An 18,740-nucleotide genomic window follows, 5' to 3' on the forward strand; every position below is an offset into this window, starting at 1 on the left:
CCCCTCTGGGCTGGTGCTCCTGCCTCACACCTAGCTCGTCTTCACGCTGTTGAAACCAAAGCGTTCAGAATCATTGGAATCTCCCGCGATGACGCTATCTCTGAGGGCCTTTCACTTACTCACCGCAGGCAGGTTGGTGGTCTTTCCGTCTTCTACCGACTCCTCTCCGGCCTTGCTCCCCCAGCTCTCTCTGGGCTCTGTCCCCCAAATATTCCTGCAGGTCGCACAAGATCTGCCTGCAACCCTCTTGTGGTTAAACTGCCAAAATCAAGACTCTCTGCCCACCTTCACTCCTTCATTCCTCTTTTCTCCCGCCTCTGGAACAAACTCCCTCACTCTCTTCAATCCCACTCCTCCCTCCAGGTCTTTAAAACGGCTGTTCACCACCATCTCTTATCTTCCCCAATCCAAAACCTTGATCTTTTCCCCCCGCTAATTTCACCCCAAATCCACTTTTTTGAGGTGACTTTTGTCTTCTTTCCTGGAGGTCCTTGGTGTCCTTGCGTTTTATATCTATCCTGCCTCCCCCCAGGCCCTCTGCCTCCCACACATCTCCCGATGTCCCTGCCCTCAAATGTTGTGTTTGTGTGCTTCGTCCCCTTCTCTCCCCAGCTTATCGACCGCTCCCCTTTTAATATACTTTGTTTGCTTGTTTGTTTGATTTGTTTGTTTGATAGATGTTAGCTCTTTCACGAGCCTCGACTCTGTATACAACAAAAAAAAAAACTGTAAATCTTTAACTAAATAACACCAACCTACACTAAATAACACCAACCTACAATAACACCAACCTACAACATAAGTATCTCTATACAATAACACCAACCTGCACTGTAAATCTGTAGCTACCTCTAATATAAACATCGTTATACAATATCACCAACCTACACTGTAAACCTATAACTACCTCTAATATAAACATCTTTATACAATAACACCAACCTACACTGTAAACCTATAACTACCTCTAATATAAACATCTTTATACAATAACACCAACGGACACTGTAAATCTATAACTACCTCTAATATATACATCTTCATACAATAACACCAACCTACACTATAAATCTATAACTACCTCTAATATAAACATCTTCATACAATAACACCAACCTACACTATAAATCTATAACTACCTCTAATATAAACATCTTCATACAATAACACCAACCTACACTGTAAACCTATAACTACCTCTAATATAAACATCTTTATACAATAACACCAACAGACACTGTAAATCTATAACTACCTCTCATATAAACATCTTTATACAATAACACCAACGGACACTGTAAATCTATAACTACCTCTAATATAAACATCTTTATACAATAACACCAACGGACACTGTAAATCTATAACTACCTCTAATATAAACATCTTTATACAATAACACCAACGGACACTGTAAATCTATAACTACCTCTAATATAAACATCTTTATACAATAACACCAACCTGCACTGTAAATCTATAACTTCCGCCAATTTAAACCTCTTTATAGAATCACACCTTCTGTAGAATTTTTATTGATAACTATGACGTCATTGGTGATGTGGTAAAGGTGCCATTTTGGAAAAACGGAAAAACGTTGTACCTCTGTATCTCCGAAAATGGAAAATATATGGAAAATGTCGATGGAAAAAATCTCCATGGAAAAAAAATAAATGAAACGGCTCATTGTGAAGAACTCCACATGGGGAATAGGTGTTGTTGATGATGACGTCATTGGTGCCTAAATAATGATGTCATAATTCGACTCGTATAACGTTTAGTCTGATCGGTTTGAAATTGCTTGAGCGTGATCTATGGAACAATTATACTGTATTAGAGAATATAAATTTATGATGTCATCGCTCACGTGGTCTGGCACCAATATTGGATCAAAGAAAAAAAAAAACCTTCAAAAATAGAAGAGTTAGCTCACACCAAGTTGACTGCACGAGGTGAGTATTCTATGAATACCATCTCGTTACCTTCGCCACCAAAGGTGGATTGAGGTTATGTTTTCACCCCTGTTTGTCTGTCCGTTTGTTTGTTTGTTTGTTTGTCTGTGAACAAGATATCTCAAAAAGTTGTGGACGGATTTGGACGAAATTTGGCAGAGATGTGGCGTATGTGACAAGGACGAAATGATTAGATTTTGGTGAAGATCCGGATCCGGATTCGGACCCGGATAGTAGAATTTTAAAGTGATTCTTCACCATTGAGAGATGGGGCCAAAAACGATACTACGCAGAATAACTCAAAAAGTTGTGGACGGATGAATTTGTTTAAATGTGATTCTGTATTGTGATTTTCTGGTCTACTCTGTGATATAAAACGTAAACTGTTCACCTGGGGGAGGTGTGCTCTCTCCTAAGTTTTTGTTTGTGTTTAGTTGTTAATGACTCCACCTGTATGAGAGCAATGTTGTTGATTGATACATTTTGAACCCATCTAATGGTGCTAATTCATTCATTGTACATGGTACTCTGCAGTGATACCACTGCAATAATATTGTGAAGTCCATGTCCAACTACACCGGCCTCAGACGGATAGCCAATCGGTTAACTCTGAGGCAGCAGTTCGAAACTTGGCAGTATCTTTTTGGTGTGCGCTGACGAAGAAAACCAGGGTCTTACATGTACGACGGCACATGGGGTTAATCCGAACCCCTCAACAAAGAAACGAACACCACAATTTAAATGCAACAAAAAAGGATTTTATGAAAATAAAGCACGGAAATAAAATGGATGGTGAGATAAATCTATAATCCTACTTGAGATGTCTCCACTCAGACTCTAAAACACACAAGGGGAATGATAAAAAATAATAAATTGATGTTCCTTTTTATCGGCCGGCACTCAGCTTGCATCTCAAAATGCGGCTGGGAGCTTGATGGTTGCGGAAATCCGTGCAGCTGCCTGCACGGGAAAAGCTCCAAAAAATGGCGGCGAAAATGCCCAGTTGTGAGCAATCAGCCAGCCCCTCCTCGCCTCCACCACCAACCACGCGGCTCTCTTCCCCCAAAAAGTACCGCAGTCAAACGACTCCCCCTCCTTCGACTATTCAAATGTTCCAAAGCTCCGAAATCTCCCCTCCAAAAGCACACAAACTCCAGCCGCAGCCGAGAGCCAGAGACAAAAATGTCCGCCCGCCATGAAGCCAGCACAAGAGAGAGAGAGAGAGAGAGAGAGAGAGAGAGAGAGAGAGAGAGAGAGAGAGAGAGAGCGAGAGCCGGATTCTTCTTTTTTAACTCCTCCTCAAACCTTCCAGCTCTTTCTGACGTCATATGACCAATCCTGCCTTTTGGGGGGGGGGGGCTCACGGCCTTCTTGACTGCCCACTGATGCTCCGCCTCCACTGGGCGGGGTCTTTCTCCATAGATGGTTGGTGGGGTGGGGTTTACTTTCCGATCGGGGTGACGTTCGGCACTGTCTGCATTATCTCAGTTGTCGTGGTTTCATGGAGCACTCGTTTGCATGGCTGGCTGAGTGAATGTAAGAACATAAGGAAAAATTACAGGGGGCAAATACATCCTGGGAATTATCCTTAAGCTCTATTTAACTAACACAAATTCACCTTCCGTGTGGTGACACATAAACAACCTTAAGGTTCACGGGTTCCCTGCTTATCTTCATCGATATGTCTTCTACACGTCACATTGTCCATGCTAAAACCTATACGATCCTAACTCCACTATGGTATTTCTTCCCTACCGCCACAAACGTAACAATATTTAACATTTGGCATTTTCATCCTGATTGGTACAAGCTTATCTCTTTGCTGTGTAAATGTAAGCAAGAGGATAGTTACGTGCAATTGTAAAAATCAGGAAATCTGGGATTCATCCTGAGATGGATATGGTTAGCAGCATGATTAATGGAGTAAACCAATCTTCTGACAATCAAATTGAGTATCTCAGCAATGCTGTCCAGACCTTCAGATGATTTCAGAAACTGAGGCCAGGATGCCTTTATTTCCAGCAAATCTTCAGTTTCAGCCTACATCGGCAACAAGTATTTATTAATACCCTATTGAGTATATATATATATATATATATATATATATATATATATATATATATATATATATATATATATATATATATATATATAAGTTCAAAACACACCTGGTCACAAGTGTGCCGCACTGACCAGGTCCTCAGTCGAGGTCCTCGGCATCATCCCGTTTCGGCCCTTCAACCTCGATACGGTCAGCTAAGGTGGGCCAGCAGAGGCACATACACATCCACATGCAGCAACTACACCTGGATGCGTACATACCCCCACCCCCAGCCTGTGCGAACGCAGACTACAACAGCAACACCTCCACATCCAGAATCCACAGCACCAAACAAACATGGTGGAACACTCAAACACCCACCTTTATACCCTTCACCACTCACTAACAAAACACACCAGATCATTTATACAATACACACATCCACACACATACACACATAACCCCAACCAACCACCTACCCTTACAACCTACACCAATCAACATACAAAAAGCACACACTCATGCAAAAATTCATTCATGCAAAAACACACACTCTCACCCACTCACTCACATACACAAAATAAGAAATAATAATAGTTAGAAAAACAAACAAAAAAAAACACACACAACCAACCACCTACCCTTACCAACATGCACCACTCATGCAAACATGCAAAACCATTCATGCAAACCACACCCTATATATTTTATGTGTGTGTATATATATATGGCATGTTTTATTTCCTGTCATTATTTGCATACTTCTGCCTTTGTTGAACCTTTAGGTCCTCCAGCAGTTATCAGGAACGGGCTAGCCATGAACCAAGGGCCTCTACCAGCTCCACCTCTTCCACTACGCCAACACTCGATGGAGCCTCCCAGCCCAGATGGAACTGACAGAACTCGAATGGCTCCCGGACTGCCTAGCCCAGTGGTGCCGGGCCGTCCCCGTGTCGGACACTGCGTCCCGCCGCCTCTTCCTCCCAGGAATGGGCCAATCCGACCATTTTCCACAATTGGTAGTGTACTCACACATTTGCAGCTCACACTATTTGTTTGAGCATCAATTTTTGGTGTGTGTGTGTGTGTGTGTGTGTGTGTGTGTGTGTGTGTGTGTGTGTGTGTGTGTGTGTGTGTGTGTGTGTGTGTGTGTGTGTGTTTTTTGCGTGTGTGTGTTTGTTTGTTTTGTTGAATTTTTGCGTTTCTGGGATGTTGGAGGAGTTCAGTGTGAACATCGGTTTGAGGCAGGTTAGCGTTCTCAGCCCACTCGTGTTAATCATGGTGATGGAAGGTAAACATGAAAATTTTTCTGGTTAAGATGTTGTATGCGGATGATATGATTGTTGTGGCAGAGAGTAAGCAGGATATATGCAGGAGGTACTGGGGAGAGGAAGGAGAAATTCCAGAAGACTGAAGATAAGACGGAGAAGACCGAGGTGATGTGGGTTTGACAGCGGAGAAAATAAATGAATATCGGGTCGGAGGGGAAGGAAATCGGACAATAAAATAGGAATGAGTATCTGGGGGGAACAGTGACTGGGTTAGGGTTGTTAGGGTTAGGGTTGTTAGGGTTAGGGTTGTTAGGGTTAGGGTTAGAAGGAGGATGGATGAACTGAGTGAGGAGATTCGTGTGCAGATGATGGTGATGGGGAGATTGGTGAAATGCCAGCTGAGATGGGCTGGACACTTGGTGTGGAAGGGGGAAGAGAGAATGGGAAAGAGAGCAGATAGGTTGAAGGAACAAGGTAGGAGGAAAAGAGGTAACCCGCAGTTGAGGTGAGAGGATTGAGGAGAGATAATATGGCGGGGGGTGGAAGAGTATCGTGTTCAAGGCAGGGCAGAAGTTTTGTACCATTGGAGCCCACCCCTTTATCAAGGGAAGAGAAGGAGCAGAAAAAGAATAAGATCTCCAATCGATACAGATGTGACATATACACATCCTGTACAGGTATGATGGGCAGGGCAAGGACATTATAGGATATCAGTGAATTTTGTCACGAATCCCATAGACAGTATGAGACAACAGGAAAATCGACACAGTATGTGGGATTTGAACCTAGGATCCCAACATCATAAGGCGATCATGAGATGTGAACAACAAGCGTTCAAATTCAATTCAAAATTTACTCCAGTTGGGAATTTCAAAAAGATTTAGATAATTTTTACTCTCTGTTACTTACCTGTATTGTCTTTTGTCCTGTAGACATGCACATGTACAAGATTTTATTGCTTATCTTTAATTTTGTTTCACGACGTTTCAGACGATTTTGAATCAAGATTCAACTTTCACTCCATATCCGATTTTCCTCCTCCGGAAGCATTCCAAACCCACCAAAGAAGTTATCCAAGTACATTCCACAGAAGTGAGTAATCCACCGGTTTTGATGCTTGCTTGTTGATGTCCATACGAATGACTAGTCTGTGGTACCTGCTTAAAAAGTGAGGACACCAGGTGTTTATTTGTTCATTTAAAAAAAAAAAGATGGTTTGCGCATTGTTATTGAGACACTAATAATTGTACAACTTTCTGTGTCTGTTCAGTCAGTAAGCAACCAATTTTAATGTTTAGCAAATTATGATTCATCAACTTGTACCCTTAACATAACATCGTCTGATGAGTAATCAACCGATGCAAAGTGCATGATTATTAGCCCTAGTTGGACATGGTCCAAAACGGGGGCTTAGGGATTGGGTCTCGTCTGTCCACCCGTCCATGCGTGCGTGTGTCCACAACCATAACTCGGAGATGTATGGACCAATTTTGTTCATACTTGGTACAAAGACAATATATGACGGTATACATGTGCCCATCATTTTGTTTCACGATACAATCAAAGATGGCCGACTGGCGGCCATTTTCGTTGTAGAAAACCCGACGTTGAACACTTCCTCAACCATTTCTCGGACACGCATTTACCTATCTTGTTCAAAGTTGAAAATCAGATAATGAATGATGGCTTACATACGCACATCATTTTCTTTCGAGATAAGATCCAGGATAGTGTAGGGGAAGTATTAGGGGAGACTCAAGACTCCAATGACCGGACACAGGTTTTACAAAAGGTCTGGTTTATTAACTGGTTATTCACTTCATTCCAATGACCAAATAATACCGCTTAATTCAATGGACCATGTTAACTCTTTTCGCATGGTCCTTCTCGTTCGGCCGATGTTCCTCCGCCACTCCCGTCGGGCAGAGGGTCTGATGATGAGTCCTCGTCCGTTCCGTCGGTCAGAGCTTCTGCTCACAAGTTCCCTTGACTCAACGTTTGCTCTCGTTTATATGGACAAACTGGACTTAATCCCCTGTCCGCTGAACGTTAATCCTTTCTCCGCTAATGCCCCGAGGTCATGCATGCACCAAGTCCTGGCATCAGCTCGCTCCCCTCCTGCTGTGAGTTCCGTTTACCAAACGATAGGGGGGTGCTCCAGCCAGGGGCTGTGACCAGGTGGACAAGAGATTACCATGTTCGGGCACATTCCTGACACTCATTTACGAACTCGGCTTTCACAGAGTTTGCAGGTAAAATGTATCTGCTTCGTTACCAGTGTTAATTAATAAGTTACCAGTGCCAATTAATAAGTTACACTGAGTTACACTTCCACAATTCCCTCATCTTTTTGTTTTTGTTTATATTAACCATTAATCTAAACATCAATATAAGTAAACAATCAATCACTACAAGTAAACATCATTACAAGTATAAGTAAATAATCAATCACTTTGGTAATCAAATTCCCTTGGGCATACACCGTCATCCTGCAAGAATCACAAAACATTTCGTTGGTCATTGACTCCTTCCATATTGTTCAATCTATTGCATTTGCATCACAAATATATTTTCAAAACAACACTTCACCATCACCAAGATACAACAATTTCACTTCATTTTCAAGTTTTGTAAAGCATCTGCACCATCTGGCAAAAAACGTTTGCCTCCACACAAATGTTGACTTTGTTTGAAAGGAAGGGCTGATCACTTGTGTTTGAATCCTGGTATGAAACATTTTCTCCTAATGTCTTCATAGCTCCTGCACTACTTCGTGTAGGATTTCGCTGTTGTGGTAACATTGCGGAGTCATAGACTGACCCTGCTCTCCTTGTAGCATTCTTGCCACTTTTTGCTGTAAACCATAGTAATTCCTGAACAAGGCCTTCACCCAGTTGTAGTCGACTTGCCTCCTCCCTCATTGTGAGTGGGCAGCAAGTATTGGTGTGACGTTGATTGGCCAGCAAGATGTGGAACAGGGATGCCGGATGCATCCACAATGATGTTGGGACCATGGTGTTCAGGTCATTCATGGTCCTTACCAGGAGCAACCAGCAGAATCGTGCACAGCTGTTGTGACAAGGGCACAGCCGTTTTTTGCAGCTCCATGCTGGTTCCCCGGACGTTGGTGAAGTAATAACATATGTCCCCGCATTTCACAGAGGTTGCAGGTAAAATGTCGTTGTCCTGCAACTTCTGATGTGGTGAATGTTCGAAGCCTTCGAACAAGAGTAAGTGATCGCCTTTCTTTCATATGTTGCAGTGTGATCCAGGCAAATGGTCACATAAATTTCCTTGGTGAAGGTAAGCATTCATCTCCAAGTTACACGGGAGAATGTCTTCATCATTCTTTGAGAAAGAGGGTGTATGCCACGATTAACTTCATTTTTTAGCCACAAATTTTCTTTCTCGAACTTCTTCCCACTTCCGTTAGCATTCCCTTCAAAATGTGATCTCGTCTTATCCTTATGCTCAGTCACATCTGAATCTGCTTTCCGCACACACTGAATCAGATAGGGTACATCTTACCATGAAATCAGCATAATCATGTATATCTTCCGACAGTTTCACATTCAACAATTTGTTGTTTTTCCTTAACACAAAAAGTTATATTCATTTATATGCGTCACACAAATAATATTCAATCAGGTATGTATTTTATTACTAAACTAAGAATAGCATCCACAATTGCTTTCAGGTTAATATAGTTCCGTTTTATATAGAGGTTAATATAGAGGAAAACTTCCGTTTTCCGGTCCGGTCGTGAGAGGACGCTGGCGTCGTTTGCTCGCCGCTTCTCTGACTGGACCATTGTCCGTGTCTTGCTTTCCTGGTGGTCGTGGCGGATTTATGGCCATTGAGTCTTCCTCTGCGCGGTCCCGGCTCTGCTCTGCTGCTCCGGGCTTCACCTGCTCGGCTCCATCGCTGTTTCCTCGGGCCCACTCCCGTTGGTTGTGTCGATTGTTTCGCCTCCTCACCCTTGGCCGCGTGCTCGCTTTGCCTTCGCTCCTGCTGGCATGGCTCTGCGGTACTCTGCCGCAAGGCTTCTCCTGCTTAAAACCCGCTCCACCCCATCATGCATCTCTGCAATCAGATCGAATGGACTCCTGCGTCGACCCAGGTACATTCACCGTGGCTCCGGTCGTAAGTTTGTTTATTTACAATCAGGTCACTCCATCCCCATCCTCTGGTCGGCTCAGCGCACTCCCACTCATCGTCCCAACACACCTGGTCACAACAACGCACAAAATCGCACCTCCTGTCTGCGAACCCTGGCCAAATCACCTGGATTCATACCCGCCGTACAAAACAACATCAAGCTCACCCTGTTCAATACCCGGTCCCTCAACAACAAATGCCTCATCCTGAACGACTACATCCTGGAAAATAAACTGGACTTTCTCTGTCTCACTGAGACCTGGCAACAACCACTGGACTACTACACGCTCAACCTCACCACACCCAATGGATATTCTTACATCAATAAACCACGCTCGGAGGGCCGAGGTGGTGGAATTGCCGTTATTCACCGACAAGACATCAAGACCAACCTCATCTCCATCTCATCTGCTCCATCATTTGAACACCTGGCTTTTAAACTCTCTGGTCACACACAGTCAGTCATGGCTGTTGTCTACCGCCCTCCCAAACCACACCCATCATTCCTGTCTGACTTCTCCTACTTTCTGACCCAGCTATGTTCCCTCTCCCCCTCAATCCTCCTCCTTGGTGATTTCAATATCCACATGGACTCCACTGACTCCACGCTAACCACTGACTTCACTGATTTACTCACCTGCTTTAACCTCACTCAACATGTCAACTTTCCTACCCATAACCGTGGTCACATTTTGGACCTTGTCTGCTCTACTGGACTAATTTTGCACCATCTCTCTGGCTCCGACCTCACTCTCTCTGACCACCTAGCCATCACTCTGACCATCAACATCCCCACCCCAGCACCAAGGCATTATCGCACTATCAACTTCCGTAAGCTAAACGCTTTTTCACCTGCCTCATTCTCATCGACCCTCTCTGAAAAAATGTCCACTTCTCCCTTCGTTGACCTCCACACCCCTTCTGACCTCACTGACTACTACAACCACACTCTCTCTTCCTGCCTTGACCAAATTGCGCCTATAAAAACCAAAACAGTTTCTTTCACCCATTCTGCTCCCTGGTTTACCCCTGAGCTCCGCCTAATGAAAACTCGTGCTCGCCAACTTGAAAGACTCCGCAATAAAACAGGTCTCACAGTTCACTCCCAGGCCTACAAGGACCACATACAACACTATAAAGATGCCCTCTCCCGCGCCCGCTCCGCCTACTACTCTCAAATTATCCACTCTGGCTCCGGAAACCCAAAAGCACTCTTCTCTACAATAAACAAACTCCTCAGCCCCCTGAACACCACCACCCAGTCATTCACAATAGACAACTGCATCTCCTTCCTTTCATTCTTCCAACGCAAAATTGAAAACATCTACAACAGCTTGACCACCGCCGCACCCGCTCCCCCTCAAACCACCTGCCCCCCCTTATCCTGCCATCCCCTGTCTCAATTCTCCCCAGTCTCCCCTACTGACCTCTCTGAACTCCTCATCGGAATGAAAACTGCCACCTGCACTCTTGACCCCATCCCCTCCAGCTTTGTCAAGGCCTCCCTTCCTGCTCTTTCTCCACTTATCATTGCAACAATAAACTCCTCCCTGTCTACAGGCATCGTCCCACCATCCCTCAAAATTGCTGCTGTTACCCCCATTCTGAAAAAACCTGGACTAAACCCTGACACCCTAAATAACTTCAGACCCATCTCCAACCTACCCTTTCTGTCAAAGGTTTTGGAACGCGCTGTAGCCACTCAACTCAAGCATCACCTCTCTGCCAATAACCTGTATGAAACATTCCAATCCGGATTCCGGTCCAACCACAGTACTGAAACTGCTCTCCTCAAAATCACCAACGACCTTCTCCTCTCCTCTGATGCTGGCAACCTCAACATTCTCATCCTCCTTGACCTCAGCGCTGCCTTTGACACCATCGATCACACCATCCTCCTCACCCGACTTGAAACCACCTTTAACATTACCGGCACTGCCCTCTCTTGGATTAAATCATACCTCTCTGACAGACGTCAGTTCATCTCCATCAATAACTGCAAATCCCCCACTGCTCCCCTCCCCCAAGGTGTCCCCCAAGGTTCAGTTCTTGGCCCCCTCCTCTTTATCCTTTACCTGTCCCCCCTCGGTCACTTAATCCGCCGTCATGGTCTCCAATTCCACTGCTTCGCCGATGACATCCAGCTTTTCATCTCCACCAAGTCCATCTCCACCGCCACCCACTCTATCCTGACAAACTGCATCACTGAAATAAAATCCTGGCTTCAAATCAACTTCCTCAAACTTAACTGTGATAAATCTGAAATAATCATCATTGGCCCAAAAACGCTCACCAAGTCCACCCATAACTTTGCCCTCAACATCGACGGTTTCCCAGTGTCCACCTCCCCTCACATCCGGAATCTTGGCATCATCTTTGACCAAACCCTCTCCTTCGACAAATACACTAAACAGATCACAAAGACAGCCTTCTTCCACCTGAAAAACATCGCCCGTCTCCGTCCATCCCTCTCCTCTGTGGCTGCAGAAACCCTCATCCACGCCTTCATCACTTCCCGTCTGGACTACTGCAATAGCCTCCTTTATGGTTCACCCTCAACAATCACCAACAAACTCCAATACATTCAGAACTCCGCTGCCCGTCTACTCACCCATTCCCGGACCCGTGACCACATCACCCCCGTCCTTTACAAGCTTCACTGGCTCCCCATCTCCCAGAGAATCCCGTACAAAATCCTCCTCTTGACCTACAAAGCCCTCCATAACCTGGCCCCATCCTACCTGGCTGACCTCCTCTCCAGACACACTCCCACCCGCAACCTCCGCTCTGCTGGTACCAACCTCCTGACCCCCCCCATCCGGACCAAATTTAGATCCTGGGGGGACAGGGCCTTCTCCATCGCTGCTCCCACCCTCTGGAACTCGCTACCTCACACCATCAGAGACTCCTCCTCACTCACCACATTCAAAACATCACTCAAGACCCACCTGTTCAACACTGCATTCAACATTTAACCCACAGCATCTAACCCCTGACTATCTCCTCTCCTTCTCCCTCCTTTGTGCTTTGAATATTTCCCTATTGATTCTTCTTTTTTTGCAATTGTCTTTATGTTTTGCTATGCGTTATGTTTTGCACTCTGTCAAAGCGTCTTTGGGCTTCCTGAAAAGCGCTATATAAAATAAATGCATTATTATTATTATTATTATAGTTCAAAAATTAACTCATGCAGGTATTTTAGCACTACTCTAAGAAAATAAATTGTATATGATTACAATCACAAACGGGAATACCTAATTCCCAACAACAATTTTCCCAAACCAACAAATTAAGCATAATGTATTATTACCATAATTCCTCTCCACTTTTTCTTTTTCCCTTTTTTTTTTTTCTAACAGTGTGTCACTCGTGGTGATATGAGTTCACTGATATTGTGATTGACACAACTCATAACATTGTCGTTATGCCATTATCTTAATTCTACTGTTTATGTCGCCATAAAAGTCTTCCTTTTCTGGTTCCACATTTCTTTCCTCATTTGTCACTTCATGCGTTATCATCGTGTTGTTGGTTACCTTATTCAAACACACCGTCACTGAGGCTTTCAAGCAAGCCACCACTAAAACAATTGCCAATATAACTACTAAACCAACAAACAAGTCTGCTACTCCTTGTATATATTCATACCTATGACATAGTTATATGTCGATGACATTCAACATTATATACCAAACTAACAAGCTTCCTAAAAGGTAAATAAAGAAAATCCCTTAATATGTAACATAATCAGATTATTTGTCTTACCCTGATCCCCCTATCTCCCGGGGTTGAACTCAATCCCCTGATCATGAGTGTAGTTGTGATACATTTTTCACTCATGCTGTATTAATATCAGCAGGTAATTGTATGTCATGTAGGCAAATAAATGTCACTATCCCAAGTAGGAATATCACATGTTGAAAATGTAATGTTTATCAATGCAAGGGGTGTTAAAATGTAATTCAAATGACTGTAAATCACGACTATCATTTATCTGCCACTGAATGTTCTGCTGGGCTGCTAGGTGCAGCCTTATTAACGCACAGGTTGTAAACCTGGTGCGTTATAGCGTTTGCCTGGGAATTTCGGGCGCTCAAAAGTGAAGCTAGTTTCTGTCACCCATTTCTGTCGCTCATTTCTGTCGCTCATTTCTGTCGCTCAGATGTGTAAACATGACGTCATCAAATCTATATTTATAGGATAGGTTATAGGAGATATATATGTTATAGGATAGGAATATAGGACCCAAATGACCCAGAGGACCCAAATGACCCAGAGGACCCAAATGACCCAGAGGACCCAAATGACCCAGAGGACCCAAATGACCCAGAGGACCCAAATGACCCAGAGGACCCAAATGACCCAGAGGACCCAAATGACCCAGAGGACCCAAATGACCCAGAGGACCCAAATGACCCAGAGGACCCAAATGACCCAGAGGACCCAAATGACCCAGAGGACCCAAATGACCCAGAGGACCCAAATGACCCAGAGGACCCAAATGACCCAGAGGACCCAAATGACCCAGAGGACCCAAATGACCCAGAGGACCCAAATGACCCAGAGGACCCAAATGACCCAGAGGACCCAAATGACCCAGAGGACCCAAATGACCCAGAGGACCCAAATGACCCAGAGGACCCAAATGACCCAGAGGACCCAAATGACCCAGAGGACCCAAATGACCCAGAGGACCCAAATGACCCAGAGGACCCAGAGGACCCAAATGACCCAGAGGACCCAAATGACCCAGAGGACCCAGAGGACCCAAATGACCCAGAGGACCCAAATGACCCAGAGGACCCAAATGACCCAGAGGACCCAAATGACCCAGAGGACCCAAATGACCCAGAGGACCCAAATGACCCAGAGGACCCAAATGACCCAAATGACCCAGAGGACCCAAATGACCCAGAGGACCCAAATGACCCAGAGGACCCAAATGACCCAAATGACCCAGAGGACCCAAATGACCCAGAGGACCCAAATGACCCAGAGGACCCAAATGACCCAGAGGACCCAAATGACCCAGAGGACCCAAATGACCCAGAGGACCCAAATGACCCAGAGGACCCAAATGACCCAGAGGACCCAAATGACCCAGAGGACCCAAATGACCCAGAGGACCCAAATGACCCAGAGGACCCAAATGACCCAGAGGACCCAAATGACCCAGAGGACCCAAATGACCCAGAGGACCCAAATGACCCAGAGGACCCAAATGACCCAGAGGACCCAAATGACCCAGAGGACCCAAATGACCCAGAGGACCCAAATGACCCAGAGGACCCAAATGACCCAGAGGACCCAAATGACCCAGAGGACCCAGAGGACCCAGAGGACCCAGAGGACCCAAATGACCCAGAGGACCCAGAGGACCCAGAGGACCCAAATGACCCAGAGGACCCAGAGGACCCAGAGGACCCAGAGGACCCAAATGACCCAGAGGACCCAGAGGACCCAGAGGACCCAAATGACCCAGAGGACCCAAATGACCCAGAGGACCCAGAGGACCCAAATGACCCAGAGGACCCAGAGGACCCAAATGACCCAGAGGACCCAAATGACCCAAAGGACCCAAATGACCCAGAGGACCCAAATGACCCAGAGGACCCAAATGACCCAGAGGACCCAAATGACCCAAATGACCCAAATGACCCAGAGGACCCAAATGACCCAGAGGACCCAAATGACCCAGAGGACCCAAATGACCCAAATGACCCAAATGACCCAGAGGACCCAAATGACCCAGAGGACCCAAATTCTATGTATGTTTCTATGATGATGTATGTTTTGGTGAAAGTACATAATGTGAATACTAGTAGCAATTTTACAAAAACCATGGCATAATTTCAAATCTTGACCCGAGATGATAATTATGCTACATCATAATTTCCATGTGCCAACCTGGGCGGAATCCAAGTGGATTCACTTGTTTTCTGTGGGATCGTCCACCTTAGCCCCATGTGCTTGTTTGCAATGAGGGGCATGAATCCAACTTTCTATTTTGGGTCCATATTTTTTTTTCTATTCTTATCAACCTCGTATGGTTTATCAATTTGTTCCAAAACACTGCAACCAAAGGTTTTAACCAAAGCTCTACCACACTATTTCCAATTTGAACTCAAAATGCTAATTAAACAACAATTCAAAGAATTAACTTCAATGGGTCAACAAACTCATTTTATAAACAGATCTAATTTTCCCATCCAATAATTTTTCTTGCCAAATGTCATATTGCAACACTTTAATAAACCTTCGAAAAATGTCTCCCAAATCAATAAATTCCCTTTTTCTTCCCAAATACTCATCTGTAAATTACATATTCAATTACAGTTTCTCCCAATTTGTTCGGTCTAAATGGCCACCGAAGTGGCTGCCAACATGCAGTACCGTTTTTATCTACCAAGCAAGTATTCGTCCACATAAGGCCTCTACCAAAATGTTGTTTGTAAAACAACAAATCTGGGATTTCTGATTACATGGATGCACACTCTCAGGACATTTCAGGCTGCTTGTTAACAATCCACTACGATAAATTAATTCCTGGAAAGGCGAGAGCGGGCATGCCCGGGTGTCCTGGGCGAGCCCTGGAAATACGAGTCTGGGAAAGACGAGACCGGGCGTGCCCAGGAGGCTCGGGCGAGCCCGGGAACAGCGAGTCCGGGCATGCCTGGGAGAGGCGCGTCTGGGCCTGTCCGGGTGGCCTGGACGAGCCCGGCATGGTGATTGCTCCCTGGCCGCGTCCTTGGTAGGTGCAAGGCGATTGTGTACACCCAGCAGTAACCGCTACACACGCCCCTCCAGAATCGACTTGCACCGGCAGGGTCAATTTAAGGGTGGTCCTGATGACCCGGCCGAAGCGACCCCTGGAGGGTCGTGGGGGGGGGGGGGTCCGATGTGGTGGTGGGTGGTCGAGCGGGGGGAACTGTGGACGGGGGGCGGCCTCGCCGTGGAGGAAGGGCCAACCGTGGTGGTTGGTCGACGTCCACGTGCGCCGGCTTGAGGCGGTCCACTGAAATCCGGTCCGCCCGGCCGCCGAAGTCGATGACGAATGACTTGTTGTCCCGTCGCAGGACCCGGAAGGGCCCGTTGTACGGTGGCCGGAGTGGCCCCCGGTGTGCGTCATGACGCACAAAGACGTACTCCGCTGTGCGAAGCGCTGGGGGGACGTAGGACTGGGGGCCACCGTGGCGGGACGTTGGCACGGGGGCAAATCGTCGGGCGGCCTCCTGGAGGTCCGAGCGCTGGTGAGCTGCGGACCAGGGACTGGTAGCGTCGGGCACGAACTCGCCCGGGACGTGGAGTGGCTGGCCGTAGACGAGCTCGGCGGTGGACGCCTGGAGGTCCTCCTTGGGGGCCGTGCGGAGGCCCAAAAGGACCCACGGCAGCCAGTCGGCCCAACCGTCGTCCTGAAGGCCGGCCATGAGCGCGGCCTTCATGGAGCGGTGAAAACGCTCGCACAACCCATTGGCTTGGGGGTGGTAGGCCGTGGTACGGTGGAGCTGGACTCCCAGGTTGCGGGTGACCGCGCCCCACAGCTCGGAGGTGAACTGCGGACTGCGGTCCAAAGAGATGTCTGCCGGTGCGACAAAACGGGCGACCCAGGTGGCGATGAAAGCCTGTGCCACGTCGGCGGTGGTGGTGGAAATGAGGGGAACAGCCTCCGGCCACCTGGTGGTCCTGTCCACCATGGTGAGCAGGTGTGTGAAACCCCGCGAAGGGGGAAGGGGGACAACCAGGTCCACGTTGATGTGGTCGAAACGCCGTTCGGGCATGGTGAAAGGTGCCAGCAGGGCCTGGGTGTGGCGGTGGACCTTGGCCCGCTGGCAGGCCGTGCAGGCGTTGGCCCAGTCACGGACGTCCCGTCGAAGGCCATGCCATACGAAACGCGCTGACACCAGCTTCTGAGAAGCTTTCCGGCCCGGGTGAGAAAGGCCGTGGATGGAGGCGAAGATGCGGCGCTGCCAGGTAACGGGCACGATGGGGCGAGGCTGGCCTTGGGAGACGTCACAGAGCAGGACAGTGTCCGCGAAGGGGATGTCGGCCAGGCGGAGGCCCTTGTCTGCCACCCGGAGGGCCTGCACCACGGTGTCGGTGGTTTGGTCGGCCGCCATGAGCGCGAAGTCCACGCCGAGGTGGACCGCGTTCGCGCTGGCCCGAGAAAGACAGTCGGCCACGGCGTTGTCTTTGCCGGCGACGTGCCGGATGTCCGTGGTAAATTCCGACACGGCGGAGAGGTGGCGCTGCTGGCGGGCCGACCACGGCTCCGTGACTTTGGCCATTGCGTAAACCAATGGCTTGTGGTCGACGAAAGGCGTGAACGGGCGGCCCTCCAGGAGGTGGTGGAAATGGCGAACGGCCAGGAATAGACCGAGGAGCTCGCGGTCAAACGTGCTGTATTTTAACTCGTTCGGCCGGAGTTGCCGGCTGAAAAAAGCGAGTGGCTGCCAAACCCCGTTCACCCATTGTTCATGGATGGCGCCCACCGCGTAGTTGGAGGCGTCCGTAGTGAGGGCGATGGGAGCGTTGAGCACCGGGTGAGCCAGCAGCGTTGCGTTGGCGAGGGCCCGCTTCGCGCTCTTGAATGCCGCGTCCATGGCCGCGGACCAGACGATGTCATGCTTGGCCGGCTTGCCCCGGAGGGCTTCGTAAAGGGGCCGCATGAGCTGAGCAGTGCGGGGCACGAATCGGTGATAAAAATTCACCATGCCGAGGAACTCTTGCAGGGCCTTGATGGAGCGGGGACGCGGGAACTTGGTGATGGCCTCGACCTTGGTCGGCAGCGGCACGGCCCCGGTCTTGGTGATGCGGTGGCCCAAAAAGTCAACGGTCATCGTGCCGAAGTGGCATTTGGCCGGGTTGACAATTAAGGCGTGCTCGCTGAGTCGTCCGAACAGCGTTCGGAGTTGGAGGAGGTGCTCGGCTCAGGACGTGCTGGCGACGAGGATGTTGTCCAGATAGACGAAAAGAAATGGCAGGTCGCGCAGCACGCCGTCCATCAAGCGTTGGAACGCCTGGGCCGCGTTCTTGAGGCCAAACGGCATCCTCAAAAATTCGAACAGGCCAAACGGCGTGATGACGGCCGTCTTTGGGACGTCGGCCGGCCTGACAGGTACCTGGTGGTATCCCCGTATCAGGTCAATTTTTGAAAAAATGACCCGTCCCGCCAAACGGACGGAAAAGTCTTGGATGTGTGGGATCAGATACCTGTCGGGGGTGGTAGCGTCGTTGAGGCGGCGGTAGTCGCCACACGGGCGCCATCCGCCCCCCGGCTTTGGCACGATGTGCAGTGGTGAGGCCCACGCGCTATCGGAG

At 47.7% G+C, this 18,740-nt stretch overlaps 1 protein-coding gene across 2 annotated transcripts in view; it reads left to right on the forward strand.

Annotated features, from left to right (window-relative positions):
- LOC137430975 (uncharacterized) overlaps positions 1-18,740 on the forward strand; it is a 183,123-nt gene that overhangs the window by 71,346 nt on the left and 93,037 nt on the right. For both annotated transcript variants that reach the window (XM_068121787.2, XM_068121788.2), the window contains exons 6-7: positions 4,779-5,012; positions 6,255-6,356. In XM_068121787.2, the coding sequence (XP_067977888.2) occupies positions 4,779-5,012; positions 6,255-6,356 (336 nt within the window). The remainder of the gene's footprint in view (positions 1-4,778; positions 5,013-6,254; positions 6,357-18,740) is intronic.

This window comes from Myxine glutinosa, chromosome 7, assembly GCF_964187855.1.
Source record: "Myxine glutinosa chromosome 7, kmMyxGlut1.1, whole genome shotgun sequence".
NCBI classification, from domain to species: Eukaryota; Metazoa; Chordata; class Myxini; order Myxiniformes; family Myxinidae; genus Myxine; species Myxine glutinosa.